General features: G+C 39.7%; 1 protein-coding gene across 1 annotated transcript in view; it reads left to right on the top strand.

Annotated features, from left to right (window-relative positions):
* Window positions 1-14,812, top strand: part of SDCCAG8 (SHH signaling and ciliogenesis regulator SDCCAG8) — a 179,506-nt gene that overhangs the window by 117,830 nt on the left and 46,864 nt on the right. The window contains exon 16 of the mRNA XM_054576702.1: window positions 2,404-2,535. Within this exon, the coding sequence (XP_054432677.1) occupies window positions 2,404-2,535 (132 nt within the window). The remainder of the gene's footprint in view (window positions 1-2,403; window positions 2,536-14,812) is intronic.

The following is a 14,812-nucleotide window of genomic DNA, read 5'->3' as shown; positions in this document are numbered from 1 at the left end:
AACAATGCTACAATGAGCATTATGATTTTTTTGAAAAAGTTTTCTATTTTTATATTATAAAGTCTGTGTTTCCCTCATGCCTTTTCTTTTGAAAAGTGACTTTTTCTTTCCTGGGAAATTACCTAAGAACAGATAAATATTCCTTTGCATTTTTTCCTAATTTGGTATAGTGATTTTTTTTTTGTCCTTTCAGAATTTTATTTCAGTGCATATTATGATAAGAGATACTAATCTTGGAAGAATACTAAATTAATGTCTTAGAAGACTGCCCCCAAATTCTTTTATATTGTATGTGATTTTGAGAGGAGAAACATTTAAGTCATTATTAATTGATTTAGACTATTTCAAATATGGGTAAATTCTTATTAGGAGAAGCAAATGTAGATTGAGTGTTTGATCTGAGCTTGAAAATGAGATAATTCATGCCCTCCTGTATAATCTGGTAAGAAAGATGAGGCATAGAGCACAACTCCGAGGAATAAATTACAGGCTAATGTATGCATAAAAGCCAGAGGTAGTTTCAGAAAATGTGCTGACATATTGAGAACCGCAAGGTATTAATCAGGGCAAGCTTCCTTTGACGTGACACTTGAACCAAGATGAAATCAAAATGAGGACTGAGGTGAACTAATCTGCATCTGCAGGAGCTTCGTCTGCAGTAGGCAGCGAGTTCTTTGGGATGGACTCCATGGGCAACTCCAAAGCTTTTCTTGACCAAGAAGAACCAACAGGCTATGTCCCCTAATGGAGGCATTCTTTCTTCAGAGGGAAATAATTTTACATCAAGTGTCTTACTTAAACTTCAAGAAATAAACCCATTGTTAACTCGTTTTAATGAGCAAGAGTTTTCAAGTCTCAGTTCTAACCTGTGAGGCAGTAGATCATGAAAAGACGGTGGTAGTGGGAACAATATTTAATTAAAAGAAGGACAGGGATACAATTTTTCTTGGACAGACATCTTTCTGTTCTTCAAATTCTGAGATTTGAGAGAGTCATCCAAGAAAAAAGTAACATATTTCCTGAGGGACATCAGCCATCACCAGAGTAGATGTGTACAATCACAAACGAAATACGTGGAGACAGAGAGGAGACTGGGGAAATGGTATCTGACATAGCAAAGTGGAGGAAGGTGATCTTAAGTGTCTACTGAAGCAAGCTGCTCTGCTCCCAGGATTCCAGAAAACTTAGGAAGGCAGGAGTAGCACATAGGACTGAATCCAAAATCAGTTTCACCTCTACCCCATGCAGCCAGGTGACTGTCTCTTCTCAACTTAGAAAACAAGGGGCTTCCTCTCTGAAGAGAGTCAACCAGCAGGGTCTGGTTAAGATAGGGGCACTGAGTTAGAATAGAGGGGTTGACAGAAAGTGTGCCTTGTGAAAGGTGAGGTCCTCAGCCCTCCATTTCCACCCAGCGCTGAGGCTGCTGACGGTCAGGGTGTACACAACAAGCAGGAAACCGGAAGCCCATTCTCTTGAGAAACAGAAAGGCCACAGTGGAAAGAATCACAAATACTGATATTGGGAATCTCCCTAGGAAAAGATAGCCTGACGCTCAATCACTCGACTCTACGGCCCACCTGTTTGGGGAAAATAAATGTACATGAATGCAAATGTAATCATAACAGACCACTTAGACAACAAGGACCAATACTTAGGTAGTCATTATAGCATGGATACTGATAACCGTTTAACCACAAGCTGAAATGCGCAGTGAAGTACATTGACAAGGTGGAGGTGGGGGAAGGGGGCATATGAAAGATTTTAATCTTCATCTACCAAAATGAATAAGTAGAGATTTCTTAATTGGTGGAATATGAGGTATTGATATAAGCAAATTAAGAAATACAGAGATAAATACCAGAAGAAATAACTTAAAAAATATTGAAAGCTGCTTGTCACTGCTCAGCTGGATGGAGGCATCAGGAGGCAGAGGAATGGCATTTTTCAATATTATGTCTTTGGGATTAAATGCTTTTAATCATGTGCTATTAATTAGCTATGGTAATTAAAAGAAACAACACTTTATTTTAGAAATTAGGCCAGGGGTTGTTCCTTGTACAGTAAAGCATGGTGGCTGGGTTAAAATAGGCACTCAGTAAATATTTGGTAAATGAATGATAGTCTTTTTAAAAAGGAGTTCGATCATTATCATTTTTGTCTTGTCCCTTGGAGAAGCCATCTCATTTAGAGTAAGTTGTCACTCCTTTATCCGTCTACCACTTGAGTCCCTGCTGTATAGATCCCTCTAATGGATATTTTGCAATTTCTGAAATATTTTATGTAACATATTTTTATTTACAGCTATGTTTAAATGTGGAGTTTATGTTAAGTTTATACAATCAAAACATGCTCTAGTAGTAAGAACCTTTCACATCTCTTATTTCTGTGTTTTTACTTCTCTAGATCTGAAATAGCTCAGCTCAGTCAAGAAAAAAGGTACACATATGACAAACTGAAAAAGTTACAGAGGAGAAATGATGAATTGGAGGAACAGTGTGTCCAACATGGGAGGCTACATGAGATGATGAAGCAAAGGTAATAAAGCTTAAATAACCAACTGATGTGCCATATATTGAATGTGTTTGATTCATAAACAGAGTGAAAATGCTGCAGAATAAATAGACTTCATGATCACTCAGCTACTTAATGGACATGCTCAAAGCCTAATACTTTTCTGTACCTATGTTTTCTCCACTTACATGGCTCTTATAATATGCCAAGAGGAAAGCACCTTCCCTCTTTACTCTTCTCTGAAGACATAGAATTAGGTTTAACATAGAACACTGTAGGAAAACCACCCGCCTTTAAGGTGTACGTTGGTAATGGAATATGGAGGAATTTCAGAACTTCTCTAGAAATTAGGTTTTATATGTTTTTTGTAAGATAAAACATGTTGTAGGCCTCAGAAGGTTACAGATCTAATAAGAGGTGGTACTGATAGTATTGCTAGAGTCAAGATTCAACTCCAAACTCTGGTTCTTCCCAGCAGTGTTACTTGGAGCAAGTTACTTGACCTCTCTGAGCATTATTTTCATCATCTATATATTGGGGCTAATAATACCTACTTTGCAGTTTCATGTAAAGATCAAATATAATATGTGTAAAGCACATGGCTCATAATAGCCTTCTACTGAACAGTGTCAGTGATATTTACTCTCTTTTTCTAGATGAAGAAACTCAAGCTCAGAGAGACTAATGCATTTGCTTAAGGTGACAGATTAAGTGGTCGAGTTCAGACTTGCATTTTGATCTTGTGACTCCAAATTCCTTCCCTCCTCTGTGCAGTACTTTTTGTTGTGAACACAGCCCCTTATCATTTCTTGTAAACGTGTCATTTATACTTTCTGTGTAATGTTGGATTCCTGGGGAGGGGGGCTTAGTATTTGACACCATACCGTGAAGAGGTTCCCATAGATCCGACCTCCACATTCTGCACCCGCAACAACCGAGGTCACCCTCCCAGGGAAGAGAGTCCCTTGGCCGCCAGCTCCCCTCCCCACTCCCTTCCCCTCCCTAGGAATCCCATGTGTTATCGGTTTCAAAACCAACTGTTGCTATAGTGGAGAGCAAATGAAAATGTTTATAGACTCCTTTTATTTTCTTATATTTTAATTTAAAGTGAACATAGAATCCCAGGGGTGGAGGGCCATTTACCACTTTGATCACTTGCTCTGTTGGATAGAAGAAAGGAAGTCAGAAAACGGCACCGCTCTTCGGTCAGCAAAGTGCTAAATGATAGGTATATTTGCAGAGTAATAGTCATTCATGTACTGACACATTAACATGTGTACTTGAGCTCAAGCAGGTCAGGGGTCAGCAAACTTGCTGGAAAAGGCCAGAGAGTAAAATATTTTAGGCCTTGGGAGCCACACATGGTCGGGGTCACACCGTTGACTTTGTTTTGATTTTATCTTTATTTTTTAACAGCCCTTTAAAGAGCAAAAACCATTCTTAGCCAGAGGGCCAGCAAAACAAGCAAAGGATTGATTTGCCCTTGGTCTGTAATGTGCCCTGTGCTAGGCAACCAAGGCATCTTTCTGAATCTGCTTTTCTTATATTTGTATATTGCTTTAGAGCTCACCAAACTCACTCACACGTATTGTCTTACCTTGAAACAAAGCTGGAAAGTAGTTGTTATTATCATTACCATTTCCAGATGGAGAACTAAGGCTCAGAAAGATAAAATCGTCAACTGAAGGTCCGAGAGTAAATTAATCATTCAGTCATTCAACAAGCATTTATTGATTGCTACTACCTGCCATGTTCTTCGCCACATGCTGGTAATAAAATTGCAAAATAAATATAGTTCCCAGTCTAACAGGGAAGCTGGAAGATCTTCCAACCCCATAGGGAAGATGGATACTGACAAAAGAATTTTATAAATATCTAATTAATTATAGTAATGTTCATTTCTATGAAAGAGAAATATACTTTGTGGTGCAAACACATTTTCTAAGGGGAGTCCTGACCAGAAAGAGTTTCAAAGAGAAAATAATACTTGAAATGAATCTGTCAGCAACAGATTAGGGATTATTAGCCTCTGATGGCTGGAGCTGCCAAACTGTGCCGAAGGCCGCTGCCCATTTTGTACAGCTCAGTGACACAGTGGCTGCTTTCTTACCACAATGTCAGAGTTGAGTAGTTGGGTCACAGACTGTGGCCTGCTGGCCTGCGAGTCTAAAACAATGACTATCTAAAACGTTTGCCAGATCCCGTTCTAAGAAAACTATGAAAGTGAAGGGCCTGAGGTAGTCCTTTCAGGGTAGGGAAGAAACTGTGATTTCCATAAAGAAGAAGGGAAAGAAAGGCAGGTGATCAGAATGGAGAGGTAGACCAAGGCCAGGTTTATAGGTGGGTCTTTAAGTTTTTATTATAGAATTTTACTAGCCTATTACACAAGGGAAGAAATTAAAAAGCCTTTCAAAAAATAAAGGAGAATGATGTGATCAAATTGGCATTTAGAAATAGCATCTCAGCTTCAGAGTAGATGACAGATTGAATCGGGCCTTGGTGTTTACACAAGGCCAGTTAGGGAGCTGGCGGGGCAATTAGCCAAGCGGCGATGGTGACTCAGGCTTGGCGGGACAATAATTGCAATGTGGGGAAAAGTAAACATACCTGCGAAGAATTTAGGAATTTAATCAGCAGTACTTGATGATTGATTGGCCGTGTTGGGTAGAGAAAGGGGGCATATCAAAGATAACACGCATATTTCTGATGTGAGCAATGGTGCCAATTTTTGAGGACCAGGGAACACTCAAAAGAAGTTGGTTTGTGGTTGAGATGGTCTGGGTTTGGGATGAGACCAAGGGCTAAGTTTGGGCCTTGTTCGAATGGATACGTTGAATAAGTAGGTGTGTGTAAGGCTCTGAGCTCAGGACAAGTGTCCGGGCTAGAGACAGAAATCTCCGCTAGTCAATACAGGATATTTGAAACCTCAAGTGTCGATGAGGTTATATAGAGAAAAAATTGAGAAGAAAGAAGGGCTTACTGAATCTTCAAAAACACTACTATATTTAAAGTTAAGGTAGAGGTTGGCAAAAGAGATTGGGACAAGTAACCGCAGAGACAGCCCAGGAAATTCATGTTACAGATAGCAAAGGTATTTTTTTCCAGTTATGTTTTAGACTGAGTATTGGCTCACATATTTCCCCCTGGAATAGAGACCCACTGAGAGCCCTGCAGCGTATACAGAAGCAACAAGCCCTAGAGTGGGTGACAACTCACTGGGCCATGTCATGTCGTCGCATGTGGTCAAGTTCTACGTCACCAACCCCAGCAATTCTGGTGGTTTGTCCGTTATACAGTGTTATGTAGTCTTCTTCTTTCTTATATTAATTTATGATCTAAATTATATACACAAAAACCATTGACTGAAGACACAAAGCTGCTGATTGAAAGGTAACAAACTAATAATGAGTTTAAAATTGATGTCTTCCATGAACTAACCTCAGAATGATCTTTGGTAAATCTGTCAGTTCTATTTTTCTAATAGGAATTTTATTCTTCAAAAACAAATGTTAAAATAGGAAATAGAGTATTGATTTTTATCTAATTTGACATTTCATATTTGGGGGAATTAAGACTTTTCACTATTTTCAGAAAAGCACTTGAAAATAGAAGCCTGAAAGCTTAAACTTCATTTCATCATTAAAAAAGATAAGACAAAATATTGGCAAATAGAATTTAACAATGTTTAAAAAGAATTTTATGCCATAATGAAGTAGGATTTATCCTGGCTGACACAACATTTGAAAATGAGTTAATGTAATCTATCATATCAATAGGCTTAAGAAGAAAAATTACATGATCATATCAATAGCAGAAAAAAACATTTGAGAAAATCCAAAGCCCATTTATGCTTTTTAAAAACACCCTCTTAGTAAACTACAACAAAAACACAGGGAAACTTCCTCAACACGATCAAGAATATCTACAAAAAATCCCTACAGCTAATAGCATACTTAAAGGTGAGAAACTTGAAGCTTTCCCACTAGGACTGGGTACAAGGCAAGAATGTTTGCTCTCATGACTCATTTTTAACATCAAACCGGAAGTTCTAATTAATGCAGTAAGAAAAGATACGCAACTTGGAAAGGAAGACAGCAAACTATCTTTGTTCACAGATGACATGATCATTTATGTAGAAAATGTGAAAGAATCAACAAAATAACTCATGACTAATAATTATAAGAGGGTCACAGAATATAATGTTAATATAGAAAAATCAATCATTTTCATATATAGCAACAATGAATAAGTAGAATTTAAAATTAAAAACACAGTACCATTTACATTAGCACCCCCCCCAAAATGAAATACCTAGCTATAAATCTAACAAAATATGTGTAAGAGCTGTATGAGGAAAACTACAAAATTCTGATGAAACAAGTCAATGAAAAACTAAATAAATGGAGAGATATTCCATGTTCATCCATGAATAAGAAGCCTCAATACACAAAACCATAAAACTCATAGAAGATAACCTGTGTGATCTCGGTGTGGCGATGACTTTTTAGATACAGCACCAAAGGCTTGATCCCATTCATCACTGGTGGGAGGGCAGAATCGTACGGTCACTTTAGAGGGCAGTTTGATGATTTCTTACAAAACTGAACGTATGATCCAGCACTTGTGCTCCTTGACATTTACCCAAAAGAGCTGAACACTTTTGTCCCCCTCCCAAAACCTGTACATGGATATCTGTAACAACTGTGTTCATGGTTGCCAAGACTCGGAAGCAACCAAGAGGACTCGTGGTAGAATACTGAGAATGTGAATGCACTATTTCACTGGTCACCCCTAGACCCTGCTGAGCTCCTGTATGTGACACCTCATGGGCTTCTGGAGTTTGACTTCCCAGGGCTTGGGGGAAGGCCATTTTGTTATTATTGCATTACCAGTGTTGAGCTGAGGTCATCTTGGTTGTCAAAGGCTGCTATTCAGGCTTTTAATTATAAAATTGCTCTTCATTTAGCTTCATGGGAATGAATTAACTCTTTAGTGCGATTCCATGTTGTTTTTGACATTTCTTTGGTAATTTTGAACAAAATAACTTCTGGGGTGATTACATCAGGAGAACACTACCTCTTAGCCTTTATTGAAAGTGTTTTCCTTTGTTTCGCTGAATGTTTATATTTATGGAGGAAAAGCAATTTCATGAATTGTCTTCATCATGTATAACATGCAAACTGCTGGTGATGGAAACTTAACAGATTAAAAAGAATGCTTGGTTTTGTGATAATATCCTTATGATATAGAGTGCTATTTTCTGCGCTTATGTTTTCTAGAAATTAATTAATTTTACAAATGGCTATTGCCCATGAAGCATGTGTGTGCGCATGTATAGGTAGGGGCAGAACCATTTCCTCCTTATCGTCCTCGGAAAATAAGCAGCAGTTTAAAGAGCGAGTATTTCAAAGGCACTTTGTAGAAATATAGAAAAGCAGCATTAAAGTGGCTTTTGAGTCACTTTTTTCCACTAAATGCAAATTTTAATGTTTATATGCCAGGCAAATGTGTCATTAGGAGAAAGTAGACATCCATCTAGCTGATGCATTGCTGACTCTGGCTGCTAAGTGAAGCTCTGCTCGTATTCTGCAAATGCGGGGATCGGGGGGCTGGGTGTGGAAGGGTATTAAGATGCCAAGTATGCTGTTAGGCTAAATTGTTTTCTAACCGACTAGTGTTCTTTAGCTGCTACTTCGTTATCTTCTCCCTCTTTGGCACCACACTTGCGTTTTACACACTTTTTCTCTCTCTTTTCATGGTTCTGTTGCTTTGCTTTGGTTCTTTATTTCTGGATACCCACTTGTGGCCAGATTTTATATCTTATACCATAAAATGGTGTGCCTTAGGTATGGCATTTTATTAGAACTTACAGCTAGGCTGTATTAGATACAATCTGAGACTCACTCATTATGAAACATGGATTCTTCAACAGCTGTCCAGCTGCCAGGGAACTGTTCTTTAAAACAAGTTAAAGGATGTGTAGACATCAAATTTTCTTAACATGGAAGTGGTTTCACACAAGTCAGATCGGCCCTTAGGGAGAAATCAATCAAAACTGTAGTTGGTCCTAATTTATTGCCCTTTCTGAGCTTTGTTGTAAAAAGAAATCAGATAATCAACCTGATTTTCTCACATCATGGAAATTCATTCAGAAAAGTTGGATGAATTGAAGAAATTTTTATTCGCTGGCCCAGATCTCAATTTACACCCTGTATATAACATTTGTATGTATGTCTAGTTTCCATCAGAAAAAAAGAGGCTCTTTCGGGATTGAAATGAATAAAGCCTTATATTTTCAGTCTCTAAAATATCTCAAGTAGATAGTCATCACCATGAATTTATGATGGCTTTTAGCTGATGTATAAATGTGGCCGTGGGGTAGATGGTTCATCCTATGGCGCCCAGAGGTGATTGTTACACCTGCGTCAATAGAGCTTCTTGAGGCTGAGGGTTGGGGGAAAAAGATCTTAGAAGGCTGGCAGTTTCGGGCAGATGTGCATCTGTAGCTCCGGCGTCACTGGCTGTAATTTAACTATAAAAATGTTGCAACCATCTGGATAGCGAAACGGCTGAGGTCTGCGCTAGCCGGGATTGGAAGTATGGGGGAGATTTGTTTGACTTCCTAGATGTTGGATTTATATAAAGGAGAGATGTCAAGCAGTATGTGGCATGCTGCTGGGCTGTGCCTGCAGCCAATTTCCCGGGGTGACCGTCCCTCAGACTTTCAACTGTCACATTCCTGTGTGTCCTCGTGCCTGTGGGACACACTGCTGCTGGATTCTATGTCGGTTCTACCTTCAGGGGAAAGCTCAGATTTTCACAGGTAACCTAATCTGAAGAAAGAAATACTAAAAAAAAAGTGTTCTGTCTACTAGTATGTGGATCTCCCGGGGGGTTTTTTGTTTGTTTGTTTGTTTTTAGAGAGAGAAAAACAAATTGTATCCCCACTGTCACAGAATCTTCCATCATGGAAAGTTCACAGGTGATTCGTCTTCACAGAGCAAAGCTTACTAACCATTCTGTACCACTTTAGGGTCAGTTCTGAGACACACAGTGTGCTCCCTAATTGATATCGATGTTTGGCTGTGTACCTCCAACGTTACTAGAGTTTTTGCTGATTTGCTTGGCGCATCTCCAGCAAAATAGTCCATTAAAATTCAAATCCATTTCCTAATAATGGAGACAATCAATTTACATTAAACAAGGCACAATTATAATTTCATGTACAATTTAAATTCTATAGAAAATAATCAGTGTGCAATAAAGAGAGACACTTATTTTGATGCAAAGAGATGTTTTTATAGTCTGCATAAACAAATCTTTCATATTTTCAAAATAGTCCTCTCGTTATCTTTGGTGTAGGGGAGCTGTATTGTGTTTTATTTTGATGTAGGGACAAGCATGTGTCCATGGCTGCATGTTTAATAAGGAACATGGCTCTCTCTCAGTGGCATTTTAAATTGAGAGGGTTCAGATGGAATAAGGTAGCCACTAGCTTGCGGTCTGACATGGAATCACTCTCATAAAAAGAACAAAGAGGATGCACGTTGACTGAGTGAAGTGAGCATGATTTGTTCCTCGTTACCTTTATGAAATAGACCAGGTGCCTACTGCTCATCTTGGGCGGGGGGGTGTCTGGGAAGGATGCAGAAGTGGGGAATGAAGCTGTCATGGTTGTGTGTCTTTGTACAGGAGGGATCCTGGGAAAACGTCAAACCTCCAGGCAGCTGGGCTCCACGAATGCGCCCGAATCCCCACAACCCACGTGTATGCTCCTAACGAGACTGGTATTGTCCATCAGGAAATATTATTAGGGAGAATATAGTAAAAATAATGACAAGAGAGAAAACAAATCCTGTCAGAGCCCAAGAATATATTTGGCTTCCGCTTGCTGTGTCTGTCTGTTTCTATAAATGGCCCAGAATAGAAACCGGATGTTTGAAATCTCTCTCCCTTTCACGTGCGCTCCTCCCCCTCCTGTCTTCCTTCCGCTTCAGTATTAGTAGACTTACTATTTTTATTATTTTTTATTTATATTCTTATTTTTCAATATTTGCCATTTGTGTGGATAACACATTACTTTTTAATGAAATATTTTCAGACTCTTGCAATAGCTGAATCATAAAAGAAAACTTGAAATTGATATGGAATTCCAAGGCCTCATATAAGGTGAATATTACGCTAACTTTTCCCACTCACCAGTGGCAAACGGTTATTTTAAAAGAGGATATGATATATAAAGGACCCATGGACAAAGCGAAAGTGGGGAAGGATTGGAGGTGGGAGGTGGGGGTGGGTGGGGCAGGGGAAAGTGGTGGTGGGAAAATGGAGACAAATGTGTTTGAACAATAAAAAAAAAATAGATATTCTGCAGAAATAAAATAAAATAAAAAGGATATGTACTTAGATCTGAATCTTTTATCTTTGCATCTAAGTTCAATAGTGTGAGTTTTGTGGCAGAAAGAGTAATTCAGGCACCGTCCTCATAATTAAAATGAAAGTGATAAAACAATATGTTAGGCAGTGTTTTTCAATAATTTTCTTTTTATTTAGAAACACATATTTTTGTCAAGTCTCACTGCTGCTGAAGAAATTCACTAGTGACTTAAATTGAGTCTTGAGCTTAATTTTTCCTTTTAGTTCTGTTGCAGAATTAAAGAAGATGGCATATGTTTCTTGGAATCGTTTTTTTTCCAATTAGTACTTGTTTGTAGCTTTGTGTTTGCAGAATTAATGCTGGAAATTATTTAAACAATTTTATATTGCATACCAGTCCCAGAAAAATAGCTTTGTAGTTTACTTTGGATTTGTAAATTAATAAGAATAGTCTCTTGTAAAAGTTTTTATTATAGAAAGCATAAACATTTGAGAAGTAACACTTGGAGACTTTTTTCCTATTTTCAACTTATAAAGATATCAGTGACCAGTTTTATGTTGGTAAATTAAGTCTTATTTTAATCATTTTAGATATATAATTTCTTCTTTGTAATTAAAATTTCTAGGTAATTTTTACTTTTCTCAAGAAAACTTACTTATTTTTAACATTAAATTTATATTTTTCCAAATAGTTATATTTCATATTACAAATAACAATTAATAAATGTTTTGGGGGCCCCTACCCATCTTAATATGAGCTGAGTTGCACGGACGGCATTTTAAAGAGTCAGAAGAGACCGAAGGTTTTAGAGTCCAACTCCTTGGTGTCACCTACCCCTCACCCTCTGTCCTTACTCCTCCTACAATTGAGAAAACGGAGGCCCAAAAAGATAAGGTGACTAGAATCTACGTTTTCTGACTTCTGATCTGGTGTTTTCTACTCTACCCACTCAATAATTTAGATGTTTCCAGAAATAGCGGGGTGGCCTAGGACTCATAATCAAAAGGAAAATGTTAAACGCAGATAAATAATTAGCTGTCTAGCAGAAGCTGTCTTATCCCATAAGCTTGAGACCAGAATTTGGACCATTAACTGAAAGGTCAGGAAATCCTATGAAGGATTATATATGATGTGTGTATTGGGCCAAGACATTTCCTTTGTGTTTGGATCACCTGATTTGGAGTGCACACCATTCTTCCTAGCCACACCACACCAAACCTGCTCCTCTTGATGCACCCAGTTTTGGTTCCTCTAAATCAGCTTCGAGCACAAAGACAGTTGGGAAGCAGCCTCCAAGCCGAACTCCCTGTTCTAATGACCCTCTTCCACCAAGTCTTTAACAGTCATTTCGCGCACACCTAACTTGACAGCCTTTTTTAAAACTCAGCTCTGTTGACTCTTTCTAAATTATTTTACTTTGTTTTCATAGAATCAGCAAACTTTTTTAACCATCATATGTCTGAGTTCCCTCAAAATTAATTGTGCTTATGTAAACAGCATCAGCAGGTTTAGGAAGAAACGCGACCGACTTTGGGAAGCGGAGCGGGCGGGAGCAGCTGTGCCCAGTCGGCCTGAGGAGCAGCGGCCAGTGGCCATAAGGATTGAGTGGACCCTGGACCACATCCAGCGCTTGTGACAGGGAAGCGCTGGTTCAGTAGGTGACCGGGGTGAGCGGCTGTCTGTTCAGAGAGCTTCTGCTGTACTTTGGAAGGAACTGCTAGGGTCAGGCAGACGAAGGTGGACAGCATCCGAACTAGTTTTATAAGAAGAATCTGCATTGCATTCTCCACGTACCATTTTGCCCTTCATACCAGAGACGGACGGATCCGAAGGCAGAAAAAAAGGAACCGTCTTTGTTCCTTTTTGCTTTCTCTTCCCCTGGGTTAGGAAGGACGGCTGCCACTCCCCGAGCTGGGCCAGTGGAGCATTCTCATGCCAAGAACTTGCTCCACAGCCACTTGGTAGTCAAAGCAGTGGCCACAGGTCAGCCTACAGAACCACCCACACACACAGAGTTTCAGGTGACCAGCTACTCAGCTGGGGGTGCTCAGGGCTTCAGCCCTGCCTTCTCTAGGGAGCTCATCTACTCCTTGCTCAGGGTCCCGGAAGGATTGCTTTCTTCAGAAAAAAATGCTGCTGAAAATGCACATGGTTTCAATGCAGGTTTAGTTGAATTCTTGGGCTAAATACCTATGCCTGGTTTTTCAAGGGTACTGTGCACATTGTCTCCTTCCTAAATAAGGAATGAACAAACGAACAAGTAATGAACAACTGTCCTCTCTCTAACTTGGGTGAATATAATCCTTCCACTTCTCCTTTTATTTATTTTTTGGACGGAGCATCCATTCCCTTTTCCTTTCTTAAGTAGGTCATAGTATTTATCAAGATGACGATTATAGCACACAGCTGCTTTACCAAAAACACGTGCTCTGTTACTGCCTCTTCTCTTGGCTGCCACGCATGCGGTGTCCCAGAAGGGTGGGCAGCAGTTGTCCGGAGGTATTCTGTGGACTGCTTGTCCTGCAAAATGGTCTTGTAGAAAAGGGCGCATATTGTATAAACTGTCCACCCTTTGGAGAGTCAGAATGCACATTAGTATGGTAAAAGCCTTGATAAGTCTTAGAAATTATTCATCAGTGTTTAAGTTTCAGTTGCCTTTAATTAAAGTAATAATATAAATAAAAAATATTTGTAAAAATTTAGAACTTTACAGACAGGGGTATGAGGACGTGGAGTGAAAGCTACAAATCACCCTTCAGGGGCTGTTTTCGGAGAAGTCACCACGCTATGGGTGGAAATGACCCACCACGGCACCTCTTAGGGGACCTGAATGGAATCTCCATATCTCTGTCACCAGCTCCCTTCCCTTCGGCCCCGGTTTTTATTTTCACTTTATTTCTGTTGTACTGTGGCGTGTGGCATGATTCCAAGCCCACAATTCCTCACTCCTGGCCGGCAAGGGTGCTCGTGGCCGCACCGCCAACAATGCGAGCCTGTCATCCAGAGGTGAAACAGGAAGCACCATTAACCCAGGCCACTGAGACTGTGTCAAGGGATGGACTGAGGGAGGAAAGGGCCCTGGAGCACTGGGTCCCCTATGTTTCCACCTACCTGGCTAGGATGAGCAGGGAGAGGAGACATCTATTTTCCCTCATCCGTGGGCCCTCCAAAGGGAACTTTCGTTGTCGTTATGGTCTTCCTTTATCTCAGGGACCTAGAATCATTTCTTACTATATTGAGAAAGAAGATTGGTGTTCATTCGTTTATGAATTCGTTCTTTCACTGTTTATACACACGCTGTTCAGACACCTACCAAGTGCCAAGTAGCACGGCAGACCTGTGCTAGGCTGAGGGATTAAAAAGATGCACGTGGCTTGCCTCTTGGCTTTGAGAATTCGGTCCTCCCCCTCTTGCCTGCACGTCCAGCAGCCTGGAACGCCTTTCCTTTCCCCGTCTGGAGACCTTTGGTTTCAAGAGCTAGGTCAGCTGTCGTCTCTCCAGTGGAGCCTCCCTTAACTTCGCTCTCTGCGGCACACTTTGTCCGAACAGCTCTTGGATCAAGCGTGCAGGGTGCATCGTGGCTGTTCTTGGAATGCGGGACTCATTAGACTCCGAACTCTTTAAGAACAGGAAACACAGCCTCGTCATCTTTGTTTCTGTAGCCTGTAGCACAGTGCCAGGCACCTAATAGATGAATACAGAAACTTCCTTATCTTCTACCTCCTCTTTTTCAGTCTCTCAAATCTATAGAAGGGAAAAATGATGAGACCAAAACAGAGGCTGATGTGCAGGCACAACGTTTAAAAAAATATTTTGTAATCTCTCATCTATATCCTCACATTTGGAAATACCACTCAATATATGTGTAATACAAATTATGTAGTTATTAATCTAAAATTTTATTGTATAATGATTTGCATCCAG

This window comes from Pteronotus mesoamericanus, unplaced genomic scaffold, assembly GCF_021234165.1.
Source record: "Pteronotus mesoamericanus isolate MK-2021 breed Mesoamerican mustached bat unplaced genomic scaffold, CSHL_Meso_final contig_347, whole genome shotgun sequence".
Classification (NCBI taxonomy): domain Eukaryota; kingdom Metazoa; phylum Chordata; class Mammalia; order Chiroptera; family Mormoopidae; genus Pteronotus; species Pteronotus mesoamericanus.
This window is presented reverse-complemented; position numbering and strand designations above follow the sequence as displayed.